We start from the raw sequence: 20,222 nt of genomic DNA, 5'->3' as shown, positions 1-20,222 counted from the left end.
AGTAAAAATATGAAAATTGAAATGTTAAAACTGTAAAAATGTATAATTATATTAATAAAATAAAAAGTAAAGAATATTAATGAAACATCTGATAAATATTACAAATCTCTCTACATAGATACCTTGTAATGCAATTTTCACAATATTTTTATTGCCAAATTTTGCAATAGATGACGGCATTGTCTGAGATTTTTCGTATTAGGTAAATCGATTCACCTAACGAGTTTTTTCATATTTTTTTGTAATTGCGGTATCGTTTTTTGCAAAAAACTAAGTTGAATTTACTAGAGAATTATTTTAACAAGTAGACAAGAACTTATTTATCATTGTAATCAATATTAAGCTTTGTTACACTTATTTTACTACATTGTATGATGTAACATGAAAGAAAGTATGGCGACCAGTCTGATTCCTAAATATTTTTTAGTAAGTCCTTGGCCGCTGACAGTATAAATTTGTCCTGATGCAAAATAACTTATATATCCCCTTTATGAGAATGAATTTGATGTAACAAATAACTGTCGGTACATATTTAGACATTTTTGAGTAGTTTATGCCATTTTAAAGTAATTAATTCCAAAAAATGACTCCCGGGGATTAGCTTAACGTAGAGCTGTCATTATTATGATAACAAGTGAGTTATTATTTTTCAGTATTTTTGTTGTTTTATTATAATTTTAATTTTTGTAAATATATATAAGTATAAAAAAATAACAACTTTTTTATAGTGCAATTCCCTGACGGTACAAATTCGTACTATTTTATTTTTTTAAATATAGGAGCTTAAAAAAAGCAAGAAAAATGCATACTTATTGTCTTTAAGCTTACAAATAACATAATTTCAAAAACTCGTTTAAATATTTGTTCAGGGAGAGAAAGTGGTGCGATTTTGAAAAACTAGAAAACATTCATAAATATGAATAGGAAATATAAGTATTTATTTATTTTATAATTCATTAAAAACATGAAAAAATCTTAGTGAATATTTGCTACCTAATACCGGTTTCGAGACGTACCTGCCTCTTCGTCATTATTGCACAAAGATATTATAAACGCCGTTTTATTTTTTCCCAACTACTATGGTGAAGGTGTATAATGGGATTTGCATGTTTGATTAATCGTGGCCTGACGAAGAGACGGGTACGTCTCGAAGCCAGTAGACATAGAAAAGTGGTTATGTGGTTTTATACAAATATTAACTAACATAAAAAAAAAAAATTTTGTTCATATGAAATATTTTTTGCATTTTGCATATAAACAATTTTAATACACATGGACAAAAAATAAATCTGTCTATTATATTTATCTAGTAAATAACTTTTAATTTTTTGAAATAAAAAACTTGTTTGAAATGATCATTGTTGAGATAAAACGAAGAGGCCAAATTACAGTTGTGAATTATTTATACTTTATACTGTAAAAAAGGACATTCAGATTTGATAAAAATGACCTTTAATTAATATGGTCTAAATGGGTCTCGAACCTAAAGTCCCCCGTTTACACCACAGCGCTGGGACCGCAAATCGCAATTGAAATAAATTGTCTCTATTTTTAAATTTATTTCAACAGAGAGGGAAAACATTTTTGAGAAGGGAATATGGAAGTCTAGGCATTTACAGGGCTTATTTAACTACATGGTAAAAGAAGAAGTATAAAAATAGTAAAATTGTTTTCAGGCGTTGCCTAGTAGGTAATTTGGTTCAGCCGGATGAATCTCAGCCACGTGATAAAGGTTTCAGCTCTTTTACTTCACTTTACTTCACAAAAGTCAACAGATGGAAGAGTTGAGGAAAGGTGGATGTTCAAACATGGACAGAATGGTGAATGTTACACAGTGTTACACCAGCCAATGAGAGGTCATAAGCCCTGTAAATGCCTAGACTTCCATATTCTATTGTCAATTTTTTTTCCCTCTCTGTTGAAATAAATTTAAATATGAACAACTCCCTCGGGAGGAAATCCAGCCAGTCCGCAAGCATTTGGATATAATCAAACATTGTAGTCTCTATTTTTTTTAACGTATAAAAATTTGACACAGTATTATATTGATGAATGATTTTTTCGTACCTACTTTGCGAAGAAAATAAAAGCGTTATGCAGATTTGATTGATTGCAGAAATTAATTATGCACACATTAATGCAAATTATAAACAAATATACTTAGAATACTGATCTAAAGTAAACGGTTGATCAGCAGTGTTTATGATCAGTCAACCATAAATATTATAGGAGTCGATCACTTCATGCCACGAATGAAAATATTTTGATTTCGTTTGTAACACGTTAAGTGGTTTTGTACACCGAGAAAGTTCTTCGTGTGATAGATGCGAATATTGAAAAATTCGCACGGTTCGTGACACATAATGTCAGCCACTCAAGTTCACATTGTCATGTCAGATTAATTGTGCAGCAATGATCTGAGGCCTGAATCTCAGAGAAATATCTGATATAAATTTCGCATTGCCGTATTATATTTCAATGAAAATTACAAGCATGAAAATGGTGCACTGCTTTAGTAAAATCCAAATATCGAAATAAACTTTGGAATTTTTCTGATTAAACTAATGCAAAAAATGAAATAAATGATTTACATAATAAATACAAAAATATTGTTTATACTTTTCATATAAATTACATATTTTAACATATTACAACAGAGATGAAGAACGTTTGAGAGAAGGTAATGTAGAAGTCTAGGCATCTACAGGGCTTATGACCTGTCAATGGCTGTTTTAAGTGGCCACTTTACACACTGTGTAACATTCACCATTCTGCCCATATTCGAACATCTATATTCCTTCAATTCTTTCATCTGTTGATGTTTGTAAAGTCATAGAGCTGAAACCTTTATCTCTCTTTAACTTCACAAACATCAACAGATGAAAGAATTGATGTTCAAATATGGGCAGAATGGTGAATGTGACACAGTGCGTAAAGTGGCCACTTAAACCAGCCATTGACATAAGCCCTGTAGATGCGTACACTTCTATATTACCTTCTCTTAAATGTTATTCATCTCTGTTGTAATATGTTGACATAAACAGCTCCCCAGGTAGTTGAATCCAGTCCTTGTTCACAAAAATTTGGAAAAACTTAAAATATTGTTGAATTATATATTTATATTACAATTATCGTAAACAGATCTGTGTTTTCAATATCGTTAACACGGTATTTACTTACAGAGCTGAAATGCACTATTTTAAAAATATTTTAAAAGTAATATTTGCTTTCTTATAATTTACCCAAATATTTCAATCTCAGTGGCCATTTCAACGAGTTGTAAATTACTCACTATTAGAAAATAGATATCAAATTGGGATTCAAACCTCGGACCTCTGATCCGTGAGAACGGGACGACAACCTGATTCGAATTTAATAAAAATAAATATGTTTTATTAACATAATTCCTACAATAAACTACATTTTTATTATAATGAATTGCTTTGGATTGTGTGTAGTTTGCCTAACTAGATACAACCTGTTTGAAGGCAAAACATTTGTTATAATATATGCAGAGCAAATAATTTTAACAATGTTTGAGTATGTCCAAATGCTTGCTTGTAGTCACCTGGTAAAAGAAGAAGTATAATAATTGGCAAATTGTTTTCAGGCGTTGCCTAGAAGGTGAATTGGTTCAGCCGGATGAATCTCACCCACATAATAAAGGTTTCAGCTCCTTTTACTTTGCAAAAGTCAGCAGATGGAAGAGTTGAGGAAATGTGGATGTTTGTTTAAACCCAATTTCTGCCCATTTTTATGGGCAGAATGGTGAATGTTACACAGTGTGTAAAGTGGCCACTTAAACCAGCCAATGCCAGGTCATAAGCCCTGTAAATGCCTAGACTTCCATAATCCCTTCTCAATAATGTTTTCCCTCTCTGTTGCAATTAATTTAAATACAATTTTTTTCTTTTATTTAGAATTTTTACAGTTATTACATAAAAGAATAGTAGAAAAATAAGTGGAGCCAATTAAAAAAATCCACTTTAAATCATGATATATAAGAAAATAGTTTACGTAATTACGTACATTCATGCGTGCGTATGTGAATGTGTGTATGTGTGAAAGGGTGGGTGCGTGTGTGTGGGTACGTATGTATAAAAAAAATGTAATTTAAATTTTGTAATTATATTGAAAAGGGTACAGGAAAGAACTTGGTAAGAAGTTTGATTATTTAAAAAATATATAAATAGTTTAGGTATACCTACTTTCGAAACCTCTTCGTAAATATTTTAGTCAATAAACGTTATTATTACATAAATTGTATTTTTTTAAAGTATGGTAAATAAAAAAAAAACATTTAATTAAATAAAAATTATTGATACTCACTGAATGAACAATATGCAACGGTAGGCAACCACAAAATGCAGTGAATACGATGCGATGTAATGTTAACAATAAAACAAGGTAGGTATGACAATACGCTTACGTTGGTTGAAAACGAACTTACAAATACATATTATATGCACCTACGAATACATAACAACCTACTAGTATGTTTACTATAGGTGCAATACAAATTATCTTTAAAATTATTAATCGATACGTTTAAACATTTTTTCTGGTTTTTTAATTCAACTGAATCCGGGTTTTACAATGTTCAGACAGTGCATTGAATATTTAAGGTCCCAAAAACCCAAAAGTTCTTTTCCCGAATAATTTTTTTTTCCCTTTTTATTGAGAAATCTATTAAATTATTTAAAAAATAATCGTAAATTGGTTCATGTGATTTCAGGAAGCTTTCAAAATGTCGCACTTAAATCTTGAATCTCGGTATGGTTGCTCACTTTAGTATATTTATTATTTATTTATTTATGCTTTATTAGATTAGTTCATAACATCTCAAGAACTAATATAAACTTTTAATAATATTACAATTTTTTTATCAAAATTTCTCAATAACATATTTTTTCAAATTAATTTTAAATGTTAAAATTTTTTCTATTTCCTTTATTTCTTCAGGTAACTCATTGTACAGCTTCAATCCCTTGTACAATGAGTTTTGAGATTCTGTTTTATATATTAGTACATGTGGTAGGTCAGCGTACATTTTCAGTCCGTTGAGTTGTTCAGCAGTCGAAATAGTCCTATTTGTGTTTTTGCTATCTGATATAATGAAATGGTAATGATGTAATGTTCAGGTATTGAAATAAATTTTAAAAAGGGTGTCCGGGCGGATGAAGAATGCATTTTTTTCTGTTTATAAAATAACGGACTCTGAACGAGTGCTTTCGACCCAAAACTCTTAGGTAAAAATCGTAAAAAGTTACATACGTTCTCCTCGTTGTGTAGTAGTTTGCGCGTTCTCTTACCATTCTTAAGTCCTGTGCTCAATCCCTGGCAGGGTCAACGTGAAGTATTGGTTTTAAAGGTAGACACTGCAATATTTTACTCTCCCTGGATTGGTACCCGAAACGTAAGACTGATGTAATAAAAATGATCCAAATACGCTGCAATCGTAGTGTCGATGCTGTGCCCTATGCACCACTGGGTGCAGAATAGGTAAATTATGATCCTGCTGCGTAATGTCATTATGTCGCAATGCGAACGGTTTTTACCGCATGTCAATCAAATGTCACATTTACTGGCCTGCGATTACAAACGCTATCTCCATGGGTACATATCGAAAAGGTATAAAGTAAAATCGATATACTCGTATATGAACGAAAATGTTTGTGGAAATTTAAAGTATCTTCGTCTGTAACCTATAATTGGTCACATTTAGAAAAAAAAATGTAAACAGATTCTATTTTTCGTATAGAAAACAGTTTTACTTTGTAGATAAAATTTAAGATTAATATTTACTTCACATTGTGATACGGGCCCTGGGGTGGTGTCCCAAATGGTCACCTCGCGTATTTACATACAAAATACACGAGAAAAACTGTTTTCTCGTGCTGCGAGCGCGATTCAGAATAGCTCCCCTAAAGCTCAATCACAAATAACTATCGACGTGCTTAAAAACATGCATAGCATTTGAGCGATCACAATGAACAATAATGAACATGCTTAAGTTATCACAGTCATAAGTTTATTTATTTATTTATTTATTTATTTATTTATTGATTTACACGCCCAATGGGCTTTTACATATTTTAGAAATTACATTTAAGTGCAGCAGTGGAACATAAGTATGTAAATTTGGTAAAAATAAAAGATAACATAAGAAAAGCTAAAAGATACAATAATAAGTAAAAATCAGGAAATGTACCAACATAGGTATATGGTACATAGAAAAATATTTAAAAAATTTACATATGAAAACATACACGCATACATATACATACATATAAGTTTATACATTATTAAAGAGATACATGAGAAAAAGAAATAGTAAAAAAAGAAAAATATTAAGAAATTTTACATAAATTAATTTATAACCTTTTGAATACTTAACCTATATTTATATAAAGACAGACAAAATATATCAACCTCACCATACTCGTTACCTAGCCGGTGTAGTCTAGGTATTGGTGAATTGTAATAATAATTGTGACTGCCAGGAGATTCAAAAAATAACGTTAGCTGCCGAGTATTTCGAAGAGGTACTTTCAAGCTGATAACACTAGTTAATTCCGGGACGTCCAATACGCCATTCGCTATTTTATATAAATTTAATAAGTCATTTATAATTCTTCTTTTACATAGAGTTGACATATTTAGTGTACATAATAAATTATCATAATCAATATTTTCAGCGGGTATATTAAGTTTGTAATTGATGAATCTAAGGAATTTACGTTGTACTCTTTCTAACTTTAAAATATGAACATTGTAATAAGGTGACCAAATTGTTGAATTGAATTCTAAATTACTTCTAACCAAGGCAGTAAATAGCACTTTGAGGGTAGTGATGGAATTAAAATCCTTAACGGTTCGCTGCAAATATCCAAGACATTTCATTGCCTTATTAGTGATGGTATCAATGTGAGGAATAAATGTCAATTTTTCGTCAAAAACTATCCCCAAATCCTTTATTTGTGTAACTCTTCCCAGATTGATATTATTAATGTTGTAATCGAATATTATGGGTTTTTTACTTCTTGTAAATGATATTACACAACACTTGTCGACATTTAAATAAAGTTCATTTTTCTGGCACCAGTTGTACAGCCTTACCAAATTAGACTGAAGAACTCCACAATCGGTATCGGAGGTAACAGTTTTTGAAATTTTAAGGTCGTCGGCAAAGAGAAGAATGTCTACTTTCTCAAATATCGACACAATGTCATTAACAAACAAAGAAAACAGTACTGGTCCCAGGTGGGAGCCTTGGGGTACCCCACTAGATGCCTCAAACTGATACGAGTTATAACCGAATACTTTTACTAAGATTTTCCTTGATGACAGGTAGCTTTTAAACCATTCCAAGATATTACCAGTAATTCCCAATGAACTAAGTTTGTGTATTAAAATTGTATGAGAAACCTTGTCGAACGCTTTACTAAAGTCAGTATAAATTGTATCAGTCTGATGACGTCTCTCCATTGATGTGATCAACCGATTCTGATGCAACATAAGGTTTGTGAGAGTTGATCTACCAGTTATGAAACCATGTTGTAACGGAGTGATAACTTTACTAATTTCATTGGTGAACTTAGTTAGCAAAACAGATTCCAGTAACTTTGGAATGGCTGACTGAATACAAATGGGTCGGTAATTGGAGACGTCAGTTTTATCTCCTTTTTTATAAATGGGAGTTAAGTATGAGATCTTCCATTTCTTGGGAAAGTTTCCAGTTTTCAAGGACAAGTTAAAAATTTTTGTAAGTGGACCAGTTAAAGAGGGACAACATTGTATAAGAAGAAGTGTAGGGATATTGTCTGGCCCAGCGCTTTTTTTTGGATCTAAGGCACAAATCCCCTTTTTTACATCAGAATCAGTAAATACACAGTCGTTAAAATCAATTAAATCTGTATTATCAATACTGTGTAACCTAGAATTAGAAGTAGAACTATAAACACTGCTAAAGTAATCAGCAAATAAATTGGCAACTTCCTGTGGTGTGTCTGCCATTTTGCGTTTGTAATACACTGTGGACGGAATTCCAGATTCCCTACTGTTAAGAATCTTGGAAAATTTAAAAATATGTTGCGGCTTAGATGCAGCATCGACTTCAAATTTACTTACACAGTCTTGATAACAGGTTTTAGAAAGCTGCTTAGACAAAATTCTCAATTTCGAAAATTCTTCATAATCTTTAATGTCTCGAGACCTTTTAAAATTACTATGAGCAATCTTTTTATGTAGTATAACTTCAATAAGTTTTTTACTAAACCATTTTGGAAAATGACTTGCTATGAATTTAGTTTTAGGCACAGATGACTCAATGGCAGTATCAAGGATATGATAAAATTGTGCAATTATATCGTCTACATTTAAATTTTGATTTAAAAAGTTCCAATCACTGCTAAGGATAAATGAGTTAATGGCAGGAAAATCTGCTTTAAAAAAATTTAATCTAACATCAGAGGTTTTGTTCTTTGCTAAAATAAGGGTTCCAAAATTAATGCATAAAGGTGGATGGTATCTATCAATTGGTAAAATATTTTCATTTGCAAGTTGCACTGAAATGTTATCTGAATTAGAAAAAACAAGATCCAAGAGACGAGTAAGACAATTATAAACATAATTTGCTTGACGGAGATTTAAAAACATTGACATTTCAATTATCTCACTTGACCCATGGTCTATGCCATCACTAGATTTAGTGTTGATACCATCTGGATCCCACTGTATATTGGGTAAGTTGTAGTCACCCGTCAAAACTATAGTGGCCTCAGGGTACCGCCTTCGTAGACATTCCACCTCCAAATAATGATCTTTGTAGGTTTGCGTATCAGACGAAGGGGGAATATACACACAGCCTATTATTATTTTTTCTCGTTTTGATGAAATCATTACAAAAATTTGTTCAAAATTTTGTTTTTTACATTTGAGCATTCGTGATGAGAACTTAGTCGATACTGCAATCAAAACTCCTCCTCCACGAGATCTGTTAGAAGCAAGTTTATCCCGATCATTTCTATATATCAGGTGATTGCTAAAACCAAGTTCGGTATTGTCGATGTTGTTGTTCAACCATGTTTCTGTAAATGAGTAAATGTCGAAATCCGTAGTTGGTAATGCAGTTTTAAGTGTCTGTAGTTTTGTTCTCACCCCCCTTACATTTTGATAGTAGAGTTTGATGGATTGTCGTTTTTTGTAAACATCTTTACTATTTTAGGATTGTTATTTATGTATTTTATTGTGATATCAGTCTCGCCGCTTGCTTTCCTACTATCAAGTTCATTACGAAGTTCGATAAGCTGTTTCCTTTGTAATGAAGACTGATCCTGGTACATGCGAATATTATTTTTTAAAAGGTGCTTCCTACTCAGTAGTAGTCGTGACCATTTGACCTCCAAAAATTCAACTTTAATTGCTCGAGGCCTCTCTCCAGTATTTCTTCCAAGTCGGTATATTTTTATTTCTTGACTTTGAACAGAGGAATCAAGCTCAGACAGTATTTTCTTGACAGCAGAATCATCTTCCTTAATAGCTGTGGCACGGGTCGTAGATTGACTCTCAGGTAAGTTACATAAAACAATATTTTTCTCCCTGTAACTTCTATCTTGGACTTCGGATACTAGATCACAGATATTAAATACGTCGATATTAGTTGAAGAGGAATACTTCTTAATCGTAGCAACCTCAGTCTCTAATGCGCTCATCTTTACTGCCATTTGTCCTATTGTGCACAAAATTTCGTTGGTTTTTGGGACTACTTTCCCGAGTTGTTCTTTTGTAAATTTATTATTAGGATCCATTAGCAGTGTAGTCAATGCATTTATAGCACGCTTAGCATATTCAACGAAGGATTGAGCTTCCATATTTACTTTTTATTATTTTTTTTTTTTTTAAAGTATAAAATACTTTTTCGTTTTTTTTAATTGAAAAATGGCACTGCTGTGTTCGCCTGAGTTTGTAGCGGACTTAGCTAGCAAGTACCTACTCAATGCGGCGCTGTCAAATAGACCTCAGCCGGGACAATATGATTTATTCTAATGTAGGTAGACTCAACACAGATTTTTTTCGCATAAAATTTCAAATCCTTCGAGATTACAAGTAAACTAATTGTAAAATATCTCACCAGGCAAAGATCGATTCCTTATAAATACGTATGTTTAAAAACAATCGTAAATATGCACCTTTAAGCTTTACTAACTGAATTTAAAGCGAGAGCAAAAATATGAGTACTTGCACTCTACACGGTTTACGGAATTACGAATAACGCGTGTGTAATCTCTAAGTCAACGCTCGTGTCGGTTTGTTTTTTTGGCTTTTTCGTTAATAAATACAGTTCATTGGCGACAAATCAACGTTTACTATAAAAAATAATACAATATATTGCATTTGCAAAATAATAAGGAGTATCTAATAAAAAAAAGTGAAAATTAAATTACAATTACCATGGAGACTGCTTTTCTTGACATTAGGCTTGCCAACCGCCGGCTAAATGCAATAAATAGCATAATGAAAATTAAATAATTAAACAAAAATTGCAGTTTTGGAATATTTTCCATATTTACACCGGCGAAATTCAAATATGTGATTGCGCAGCAGGATTATACGTCGCGAAACGTAAATATTTTAACATATAATATTAGGTGTTCATGGATGTTCCATTGTGATCGCAAATACCATAAACAACCACGGTGAGAAATTATTACCACGTCGCTTATTAGCACGTCAATAGTTATTTGTGATTGAACTACTGGACTCGTATAATAATGAAAAGAAGAGAAGAGAAGATGAAAAGCCTTTTATGTAAAATATTGAACTAATAATATTATTAAAATATTATTATTATTTTATTTTTTTAAATTTATTTTTCTTTTTTAAATTCTAAACAATTTTTTTTAAATTCCCACCAAACTGCAAAAGCAGTTTTTTTGCAGGGATTTCTCTCTTTAAACATTTTTGTAACACAATATAATAAATGTTTACATAAAATATTTTTAAAAAAATCTTAAAAATATCAATAAAATAAAAGTTTAAAAAAATTAAATACAAGTAAATCAAGTCTTTTTTGAAAACCAAATATATAAAAAATAATAAACAAACACTTTTTTGACATTGTTTTAAATTGTTTGGTTTCCCCATTTTTGTATAATTTTTTTTTTTTTTTTTACAGACTAAACTTAGAATTAGAAGAAAAAGATTTTTAAAACCAATTTTACTTTGTTTTTATTCATATCACTGTTCTTTATTTCGTCCGGGAGTCTCTTTACTATGCGAGGGAGTATATACGCCCTGGTCCTCTCTCCATACGCATTTATGGCTCTTCTTTCTATGAAATTTCCTCTCGCTTTTTGGCGCGTTTCATGCTTATGTGATATTGGCGTTTTATAGAAATCCATGTAGTCCTCTGTTACCAGGCGATAGTATATCATATTCTGTACCGTCAAAACTTTACACATCGGGAAAAGATTTTTGTAGTCATTTTGATACGTTATCAAGTTGGTTTTACTTGCTAACATTTTAAGGAATCTAATTTGTAATTTTTTTATCCTATTTGTTGAGTTTGTCCAAATGTTCGTAGACAAAAGACTGGATTTCACCCCCTCGAAAGGATTAACAAATTACAACAGGGATGGAAAATACCTTAAATAAGGGAATATGGAAGTCAAGGCATTTACAGGGCCTTGTAAATGCCTCGACTATTATTATTCTCCATCCCTATTGTAATTTTTTAAAAATAATATTATGTAAGAGCACCCTACGACAAATGACTTAAAAAGCGGTTTAATTATAACGGAGTATTGATGTAGACATTTTTAACTGCACGTTGCATTTGTACAGAAAATTTCTTCATGGGGTCGATTATTTGGGATAGTTGCTGAATGTACATCTTGAGTGGTTTATGCTATGTATATATGCCGCATGTAATGTATATGTTTGTGTATGTTTTATATGTGCGTTCATGTGTGTGCGTGCATGGCTCGGAGTGTACATTCGGTATTTTTATATATTTTAATTTATTACCTCCATGGAAAATGCAAATGTCAACAATTATCCTTTTCTCACTTAAAATTCTTATTTATTTTTTATTTTTCGTCACATTTAATGTTTATATCTTTTTAATTTATGAAAACTTAATTGGTCTTTTTATGTTAAAAAATTGTTGTTTTTAGTACTTATTTTGTATGACTGTATGTTTTCTAAATAAAATAAATAAATAAATAAATAAATAAATAAATATGTACTTACATAATATGTGCATATATTGGTAATATGATTTTTGCAAAAAATTCCGTAAATATGTTTTTTTCTGAATAAAGACTTCCATAAAACTTAAAAAATACGAAAATTGTTTTTTTATATGTTATCGCTACCTATTGTTATCATGGACCTGGAAGTCATTGACTCTTGTCTTCAAAGGTTTTTGACTTTGATTATGCATGTTAAAAACGTTGTACATTTTTTTCAGTTTCCGATGGCGTGTTTTGGTCAGCAATGGATATTCGGTACTGGCGCTGTGTGCTCAAAAGGGATATCAAATGTCCTGACTCAGACATCACTTTCTTTATGTACACACCGTGAGTGCCCACTATATAACAACACCATTCTTATTTCGTTTTTCTGAAAGATCATATTAATCATTCTCAAAAAACCCTTGGGGTATTCGACGGAAGATCTATTCACTAAGTTAAAGATATTGGATGTAAGACAATTGTTTGTAAGGTGCCTACTACTTAAATTTTATGATAAATTAAGTGAGGTCAAAAGAACCCAACAGAATATAAACACTCATTCAGCAACACAAATTAACTGTATGGTCCCATTTGTATCAACCGCCTTTGGTAAAAAGCAATACAATGTGATTGCTCCAAAAATATTTAATGATTTATTGCCAAATATAAAAGACTCAAAATGTAAAACAAATTTTAAAATGAAAATAACTGCACATATAAATAGTGTAGCGAGAGATTTTTTTGAAAAATATACGTAAATCAATAAACGTAGTACTTTATATAATTGGTACACATATTATTTATATTTTTATGTATTTCATTGCTTTATATTTGTTTTATTATATATTATACTATATTATTTATGTTTAAGTAACATGTATTTTTGGCACATATACATATATATACTTTATATTTGTATTATAATGATTTTTAATTTCTTACATTTGATTTGCTAGGCATTTATAATTAAGTAGTTTTAGTTTTTCTTTTTTATGTTATTGTTTTATTAGTATAGGACTACTTACGCTCTAAAGATAAAAAAATTCCATCTTATAACAAGCTGTGCCATGTTAGATGGAGACTATCATAAACAGAGAACACCCCGTTTTCATTTTACATTAATTGGTTTTATATAGATTCCCTGTTATTAAGTATGTATATTATTTTTTTGCAATAAATTTAATAATAAAATAAATGTAATAATAAAAAAATTAAAAAAAATAAATTTTATATCTTCTAATAAGAATTTAACTTTAATAATCACATTTCAAATAATTAAAATATCCGATATTCTCAAATGCATTTATTTGATCATATAAAGGTGTGTCTGATAATAAAATAAAAAAATACCGTGAGTATCCGCAGTAAAATCAAGAATATTATTGTTTCGTTCTTCTGAAAGATTTTTTCCTTTCCAGTAAACTATGAAATTAATTATGATTTGCATTTTATCATATTATGGTCATCATAAAAATGCAAGTATGTTTATACATATAAAAAACGTTTACCTTTTATTTTTGCTTTAAAAATAATCATGCAAAAAATGTATTATATAAAGTTAAATGGAGAATACATTACTTGTATAATTTAGATAAAGTTATTCATACCAGAAAAATCTTAGATAGAAATTTAACAAGATTTATACCAAGGATTTACAAGGAATAAGCGTTGCGAGCTTTTCATTTTGCAGAACTGGGCTCCCATTACAATAGGAAGTTAACAGACTTTTCTTAAATTGTCCATAAAGTAAAACCGTTTTTTTTGTAGGTATGTGTATATTTGTATGAAAACAAAAGTATTTTCAACAATAGTTTGAGTTTGTCCAAATTTTTGTAGACAAGGACTGTATTTAACTCCCTGGGGAGCTGTTTATATTAACATATTACAACAGAGATGAAGAAAATTTAAGAGAAGGTAATATATACGTCTAGGCATCTACTGGGCTTATGACCTGTCAATGGCTGGTTTTAGTGGCCACTTTACACACTGTGTAACATTTACCATTCTGCCCATATTTGAATATCTATATTCTTTCAACTCTTTCATCTGTTGACGTTTGTGAAGTTAAAGAGCTGAAACTTTTCGGGTGAGATTCATCTAGACTTCTATATTACCTTCTCTTAAATGTTCTTCATCTCTGTTGTAATATGTTAATATAAACAGCTCCCCAGGGAGTTGAATCCAGTCCTTGTCTACAAAAATTTGGACAATCTCAAACTATTGTTTATAAATCCACCTGGTCCATGAAGAAGTATAGGAGTTGAAAAAATAACATTTTCAGGCGTTGCCTAGTGTGTAGGTGAAATAATTCAATTAGATGAATCTCACCTGCATAAATAAAGGTTTCAGCTCTTTAACTTCACAAACATCAACAGATGAAAGAATTGAAGGAATATAGATGCTTAAATATGAGCAGAATGGTGTATGTTACACAGTGTCTAAAGTGGCCACTTAAACCAGCCATTGATAGGTCATAAGCCCTGTAGATGCCTAGACTTCTATATTACCTTCTCCTTAAAGTATTTTCGTCGGTAACCTGTAATTGAAAACATTTTATGTGAATGTAAAATTTTTCATACGGAAATTTTTATTCTACTTTATAGACAATCAAAAATGACTCTTTCAATTACCCATTGTAATGCATCTTATCTTCACTGTCTATAAAATCAAATCAAATTTTCTGTACGCAAATGTGTAATTTGTATAAAAAATCAAAGTTTCTTCGTCAGCAATCTATAATAAATTATCATTTAATTTTTCATAGGCTTTTACTTGAAATACAATTGAAGATAATAGGAAAATATCACATACCTACTACGAATACTGATAAAAATACATAAACTAGATTAATAAAATATATTAATTGGAACAATGAATCGGGGCCCTAATTTACAAATATTCGTCGTCAAATTTGGAATATTAATAAAAATATTTGTTTTCGATGGTCACTCGGTAAACCGACAACCATAAATTTTCGTGCAGTAAATTCGAGTTAATTTTATCGACATCGGCAAATCTCTGTGTTAGCAGTGTTACCGTAATATGGACCCGACTCTAGTAAAGCTAGGGTTTCCTAGGACAGCGGTGCCCGTATTTTAACGGCCGTAGTGAACAGTGATGCTGTTGACAGCCATCGTAACGGTGAGTAGCTTAAGGCCAATCCACCGGCCGCGGCCCGGTAAAATTAGGGTGAGTGGATATTTATTTATTATTTTATTTTTTCGTTTTAATTCTTTAGTTTCCACTCACGAGTAAAAATTTGATTAAAGGGAATCGAGTGGAGCTAGTGCGTTTACCTGCCAATTAATTAATAAAATAATTCAAAAAATTTATTATAATACGATAAAAGACAGTCCCCCTATGTTTTATTTATCGGGCCTGGTGGATTTTCGCTGTGGTGTGTAAATATGACACTTATATGTATAAAAAGTGTACATATGATAGTTATGTCAATTCTACTCATGAAACAACCAACCTATCACAATATCTACATTTTTAAAAAATACTTGCGCTCTTTTCACATTGGCTTTTCTCAGAAGATGTAATGTTATGTATTTTCTGTTTTTCGCCAACCCAGTTATTTATTTGTTTACTGGCACAATGCCAATGCCACACACATAATACGTTCCAACTTTTGTTTTCGCATAAATGCATTGTATAGCTCTAATAATATAGATTGTGTGTAAGTTGCGTTGTACCTATATACATAATGTCTGCACTCTATAATCTCACTTGCTGAAGATTCACTTTCTAGTGATCGTAAATGAACCGAACCGAAACACGATGTTTTAAAAGATATCTTCTATCAAACCCAGCGTAGTGAAAGCACAAATATATGGTTTATAATGATTATTTTACGCGTGCCTTTTTTCTAAATATGGATGTGTTAATAACTTAAAATCTTTTAAAATGTTGATGTTGTCTCTTCGTAAAAACTTTGGTGTTGGGATATATTATCTGAATAAGGTATCATTTTCATATTATATGAACTATTCGGAGTAAAATAGCAGGTACATACCGTGGTCGTACGTGGCCTCCGTGGTGTAGTGGTCAAGACGCTTGACTCACGCACGGAAGGTTCCGGGTTCGATTCCCGGTGAGAACACAAAAATTAAAAATGTGATTTTTCTCAAGCCTGGGTGCTCTGTGATGTAATTCACCACTGTAATTAAGCCTCCTGGCCTGTTGTGGTGCAAAAAAAAAAAAAAATGTAAAATGTAAATGTAAATTAATTGAAACAAAAATGTACAAATTAAATAAGATTGGAACTATTGTTTGATAAACAATTAAATAATAACGACACAGACTAATTGACTCAAACAAACCACTGGCTGTGGGAGTGAGAGCATTTTTCGTCTAACTCGGTTTATTTGTTACAACGAATTAATTATTATTTCTTCATTCACACTAATTTCTCATTGAGTTAAGAAGAGAGAATCTTCGATAAGGTATAAATATTGACACGACCAACATTTTTAAACGTATATTTTTTGTAAAATGTATTGTAAAACTGTGTTAAATACATACTGACTTCACAAAAAAGTACAATTCCTTCGTCTAACTAGTGTAATTCGAAAATAAAATATTTTGTTTTAGGATACAAGACAAATTATTCTATTATTTATAAAAATAATGCGTTTTTTCTTTAATTGCCGAAGTTAGCTATGCACCATTCAGCCATTTTATTAGAATAAAATTATTATTATTTTATTTTATGTATAAAGTAAGATTTTTTGTAAACTTCAATGTGTATTTTTGAAAAGCGATACCTAATTCAAAATATTTTTTCTCATGTTAAAGCGAGCCCTAATAGTGTTGAGTAAAATATGTTAGGAGTTCCTCAGGGACCACCCTAAAAAGCAGAAGGTCAACGTGTTGGGTTATGAAGCTCTCCAGGGCCTGGGATGGACTCCAGAAAGGAAGAACGTCATCATCATCCACGGCTTCAACGGGACGGAAGGCAAGACACCCATGTCTTTCATAGCGAATGGTAAGTTATAATCAATTCCAAACATTTTGTCACTACATTTGTGCCAAGAGAAAAAAGCGCATATGACTGTATATGACTTTTTTTACAGTTTTTTTAATGCAATGTTAAGTTTTAGCATTTAAATGACCGACGCCAACATCTCGTCGATAAGTCAGCGCGGCATCCCAACTTTAAATATTGTTTTAATTAACATTAAAAATAAACTGAGACGAACATTTTATGTTTATTTACTGAGTCTATTAAAAACACTGGCAAGACGGTTTTATAAAAATATTTATGCACGCATAAATTTCAAAATAAGACACATTTTTATAAGTGCAATACTGTTTGTTTTACACACTTGTTTGTACCATATATTTATGTTATTGTTGCAGTTTTTTTCGTTACACAATAATACAGAAATATCACGTACTACAATGCCGATAAAAATATATAAAATGGATTTCGAATAATTAATTGTATTTTCAAAATCAACATGGATATTGTGGAGAAGTGTTTCCATGTTTGAAAAATAAAATATACAACAATATGTCACAAGAAAAACGCGACATGTTTGGTATCGATAGTTTTGAGGTTAAGATTCGTGACGATGTTCCATAAAAATTTTAATGGTTTGGAACAAATCTAAAAATTAACACGAATCGTGACGTATTAGGGGCGTGGCCAATGCAATGACCGTTTTCGCGGGAATTCAAAATTACAAATTTAAACATATTTTTTATTCTATTGATTAGTAGCAAAAAATATTTTTTTTTACTGGACAGTATTTCATAGACCATTTTTACTTTAAAAATGTAAATAAAAAAAGTGATATTTCCCTATAAATAATTATGACTGCTTTTTTTTAAAAATCGCCGCCAGCAAAATTTTGTATTATACAGATTTACTAACAATACCTTTTTGAATGAGAATGTAGCCGAAACATTTGTGAAAAAAAAAATGATGGATTAAGATTAGTTTTTTTTTATTACAGCGATTTTTTTTATCTAAAAAAAATGGCCAAAAAAAGGGTTTTTTTTGCTGTGTCATTTTGGTTTTTGTTGTGACTATTTGTAACACTTGGTACATCTAGCGAACTAATGAAATTATTGTAATTTTTTTACAGCCTTTCTGTCTCGAGGGGACTACAATGTGTTCACGGTGGATTGGGCTCCGCTAACCGCGTTCCCCTGTTATCTCTCCGCATTGTCCAACACTAAGTAAGTCCAGATTTTACACAATTAAATGCGGATGCATTAGTAAAAAAAGTTCCTTCGATTTGTATCAATAAACAACGTCGTAGACTGCCCTTTACTTACAAGTTCTTTAGAATATCTTGTACCCAACACAACAAGACTCCATACAACATTTAATTTGCCAGTACCTAGGACTAACTTAAGGAAAAACGACGTTTTCTTTAGATCATGTCATGTGGAATAATCTACCCACTAATGTTAGAGACGCCCCTTCTTTATTTACATTTGAGTCAAGATTGAAATGTCACTGTCTAAATATTTAAATTGTTCCTTTATCCTTCTTCTTTCCTTCCCATCTCCTCTCCTATCTTCATAGCATAGTGTTATTTTTTTAATATTTTTATTTTGTTAATCTTTGTTTTTAATTTTTGTATAAAATTGTAAGATTCAATATGTCCATGTATTTATAATTTTCTCAAAGTGAACGGTTTAGGTAGGTAGGAAGAAATTGCCTTAAGGCAATATGCCTGCCCTTATATGTATTTATATTGTATATATATATAGTGTCAAATAAAAAAAATATATATATAATACTGTTCTCTCCGGTCACGCAGACATTTTTCATATGAAATATAGAAGATTCCTTATAGACAGTACACCCGTTTAGTTATACGATATCAGTAATTATGTATGTATGTTCAATATTATATTTTGAACCTATTGCATTATTTTTATAAAACTGTTTTCTTTTTTTATATTTTGAATCGGGTCGTGGTCCCGTGGCTAGTGTTGAGGACTCACGAGCCAGCGGCCCGAGGTTCAAACCCCACTCTACCCCAACTTGATTTCCATTTTCTAATTGTGAGTTTTTTACAACTCGTTGAAAATGGCTACCAAAATTGAAATATTTTTATACAAAAAAAAAAATCTTCAAATTTAAATTTATTTTATTTCTATTTACTTTATTTTTATTATTGTATATGCGTATATGTATTTTTATTTTATTTGCAACTTCAAAGTGTCTAACCTTTTTAAATTGTTAAATTGCTTTTATTTTGATGCCGATAATGTACTAAATCAATAGTTAACATCACTGTGGAAAATTTATATTGACTGTTTTCATAATTTTCGTTTATATATATTCTTATTTTCTGTATACAATATATGTAAAAACTGTTGTTTTTTTCCCAAATAAAAATAAATAAATTAATAAACCTTGCCATTCATCTCAATTCCTACAATTAAGTCAAACCGTTGAATAATATTTTTTTGGTATTTATAATACATTTTATCATACAACATACATTTTTTGATTCCCAGCTAACAAGGGTACATACCCCGTTCCAAGCTAGGCAGGAACATTTTAATACATAATAATAATTTACAACAGTATTTTGAGATTGTCCAAATGTTTGTAGACAAGAGACTGGATTTTATCCCCTCGGGAGTCATTAAGATTAAGGCAATATGCCCGCCCTTATGCGTGTGTATGTAAACGGTATATGTATATAAGGTGTTTAAATAAATAAAATAAAAACACCTGATGATGGAGAATACCTGGGATGCTATTCTGTTCCATTCTCGTGGCACGAGAAAATAGTTTTTCTCGTGTTTCACGAGAGCGTTTGGTATACCAGCGCAGAAACGAGTAAAGTTGTGTTTTTATATTAAATTCGCGTGTAGTCTAGATATATACAAAGTATTTCATTTTAAATATATTCAACTTTTTATGGTCTTCACTTATACTTAGTTAGTATTGTATGACGTGGGTAGATGAAGGCGTTGTGCTGCAAATGTTTTAATATGTACTTTTTTTTATAC

At 30.8% G+C, this 20,222-nt stretch overlaps 1 protein-coding gene across 2 annotated transcripts in view; it reads left to right on the top strand.

The window, feature by feature from the left end:
- LOC148275911 (lipase member H-A) overlaps nt 1–20,222 on the top strand; it is an 88,308-nt gene that overhangs the window by 18,476 nt on the left and 49,610 nt on the right. The window contains exons 2-4 of one of the 2 annotated variants that reach the window (XM_088235044.1): nt 12,473–12,581; nt 17,081–17,226; nt 18,332–18,425. In XM_088235044.1, coding sequence (XP_088091170.1) covers nt 12,473–12,581; nt 17,081–17,226; nt 18,332–18,425 — 349 coding nt within the window. Of the gene's footprint in view, nt 1–12,472; nt 12,582–16,064; nt 16,203–17,069; nt 17,227–18,331; nt 18,426–20,222 lie in introns of those variants that run through there. The other variant, XM_088235045.1, reaches the window with a different exon arrangement.

Source organism: Micrasema longulum, unplaced genomic scaffold, assembly GCF_059751315.1.
Source record: "Micrasema longulum isolate JH-2025_06_02 unplaced genomic scaffold, ASM5975131v1 h1tg001317l, whole genome shotgun sequence".
Classification (NCBI taxonomy): domain Eukaryota; kingdom Metazoa; phylum Arthropoda; class Insecta; order Trichoptera; family Brachycentridae; genus Micrasema; species Micrasema longulum.
Note: the sequence above shows the minus strand (reverse complement) of the source record. Positions and strands in the feature narration are given on the sequence as shown.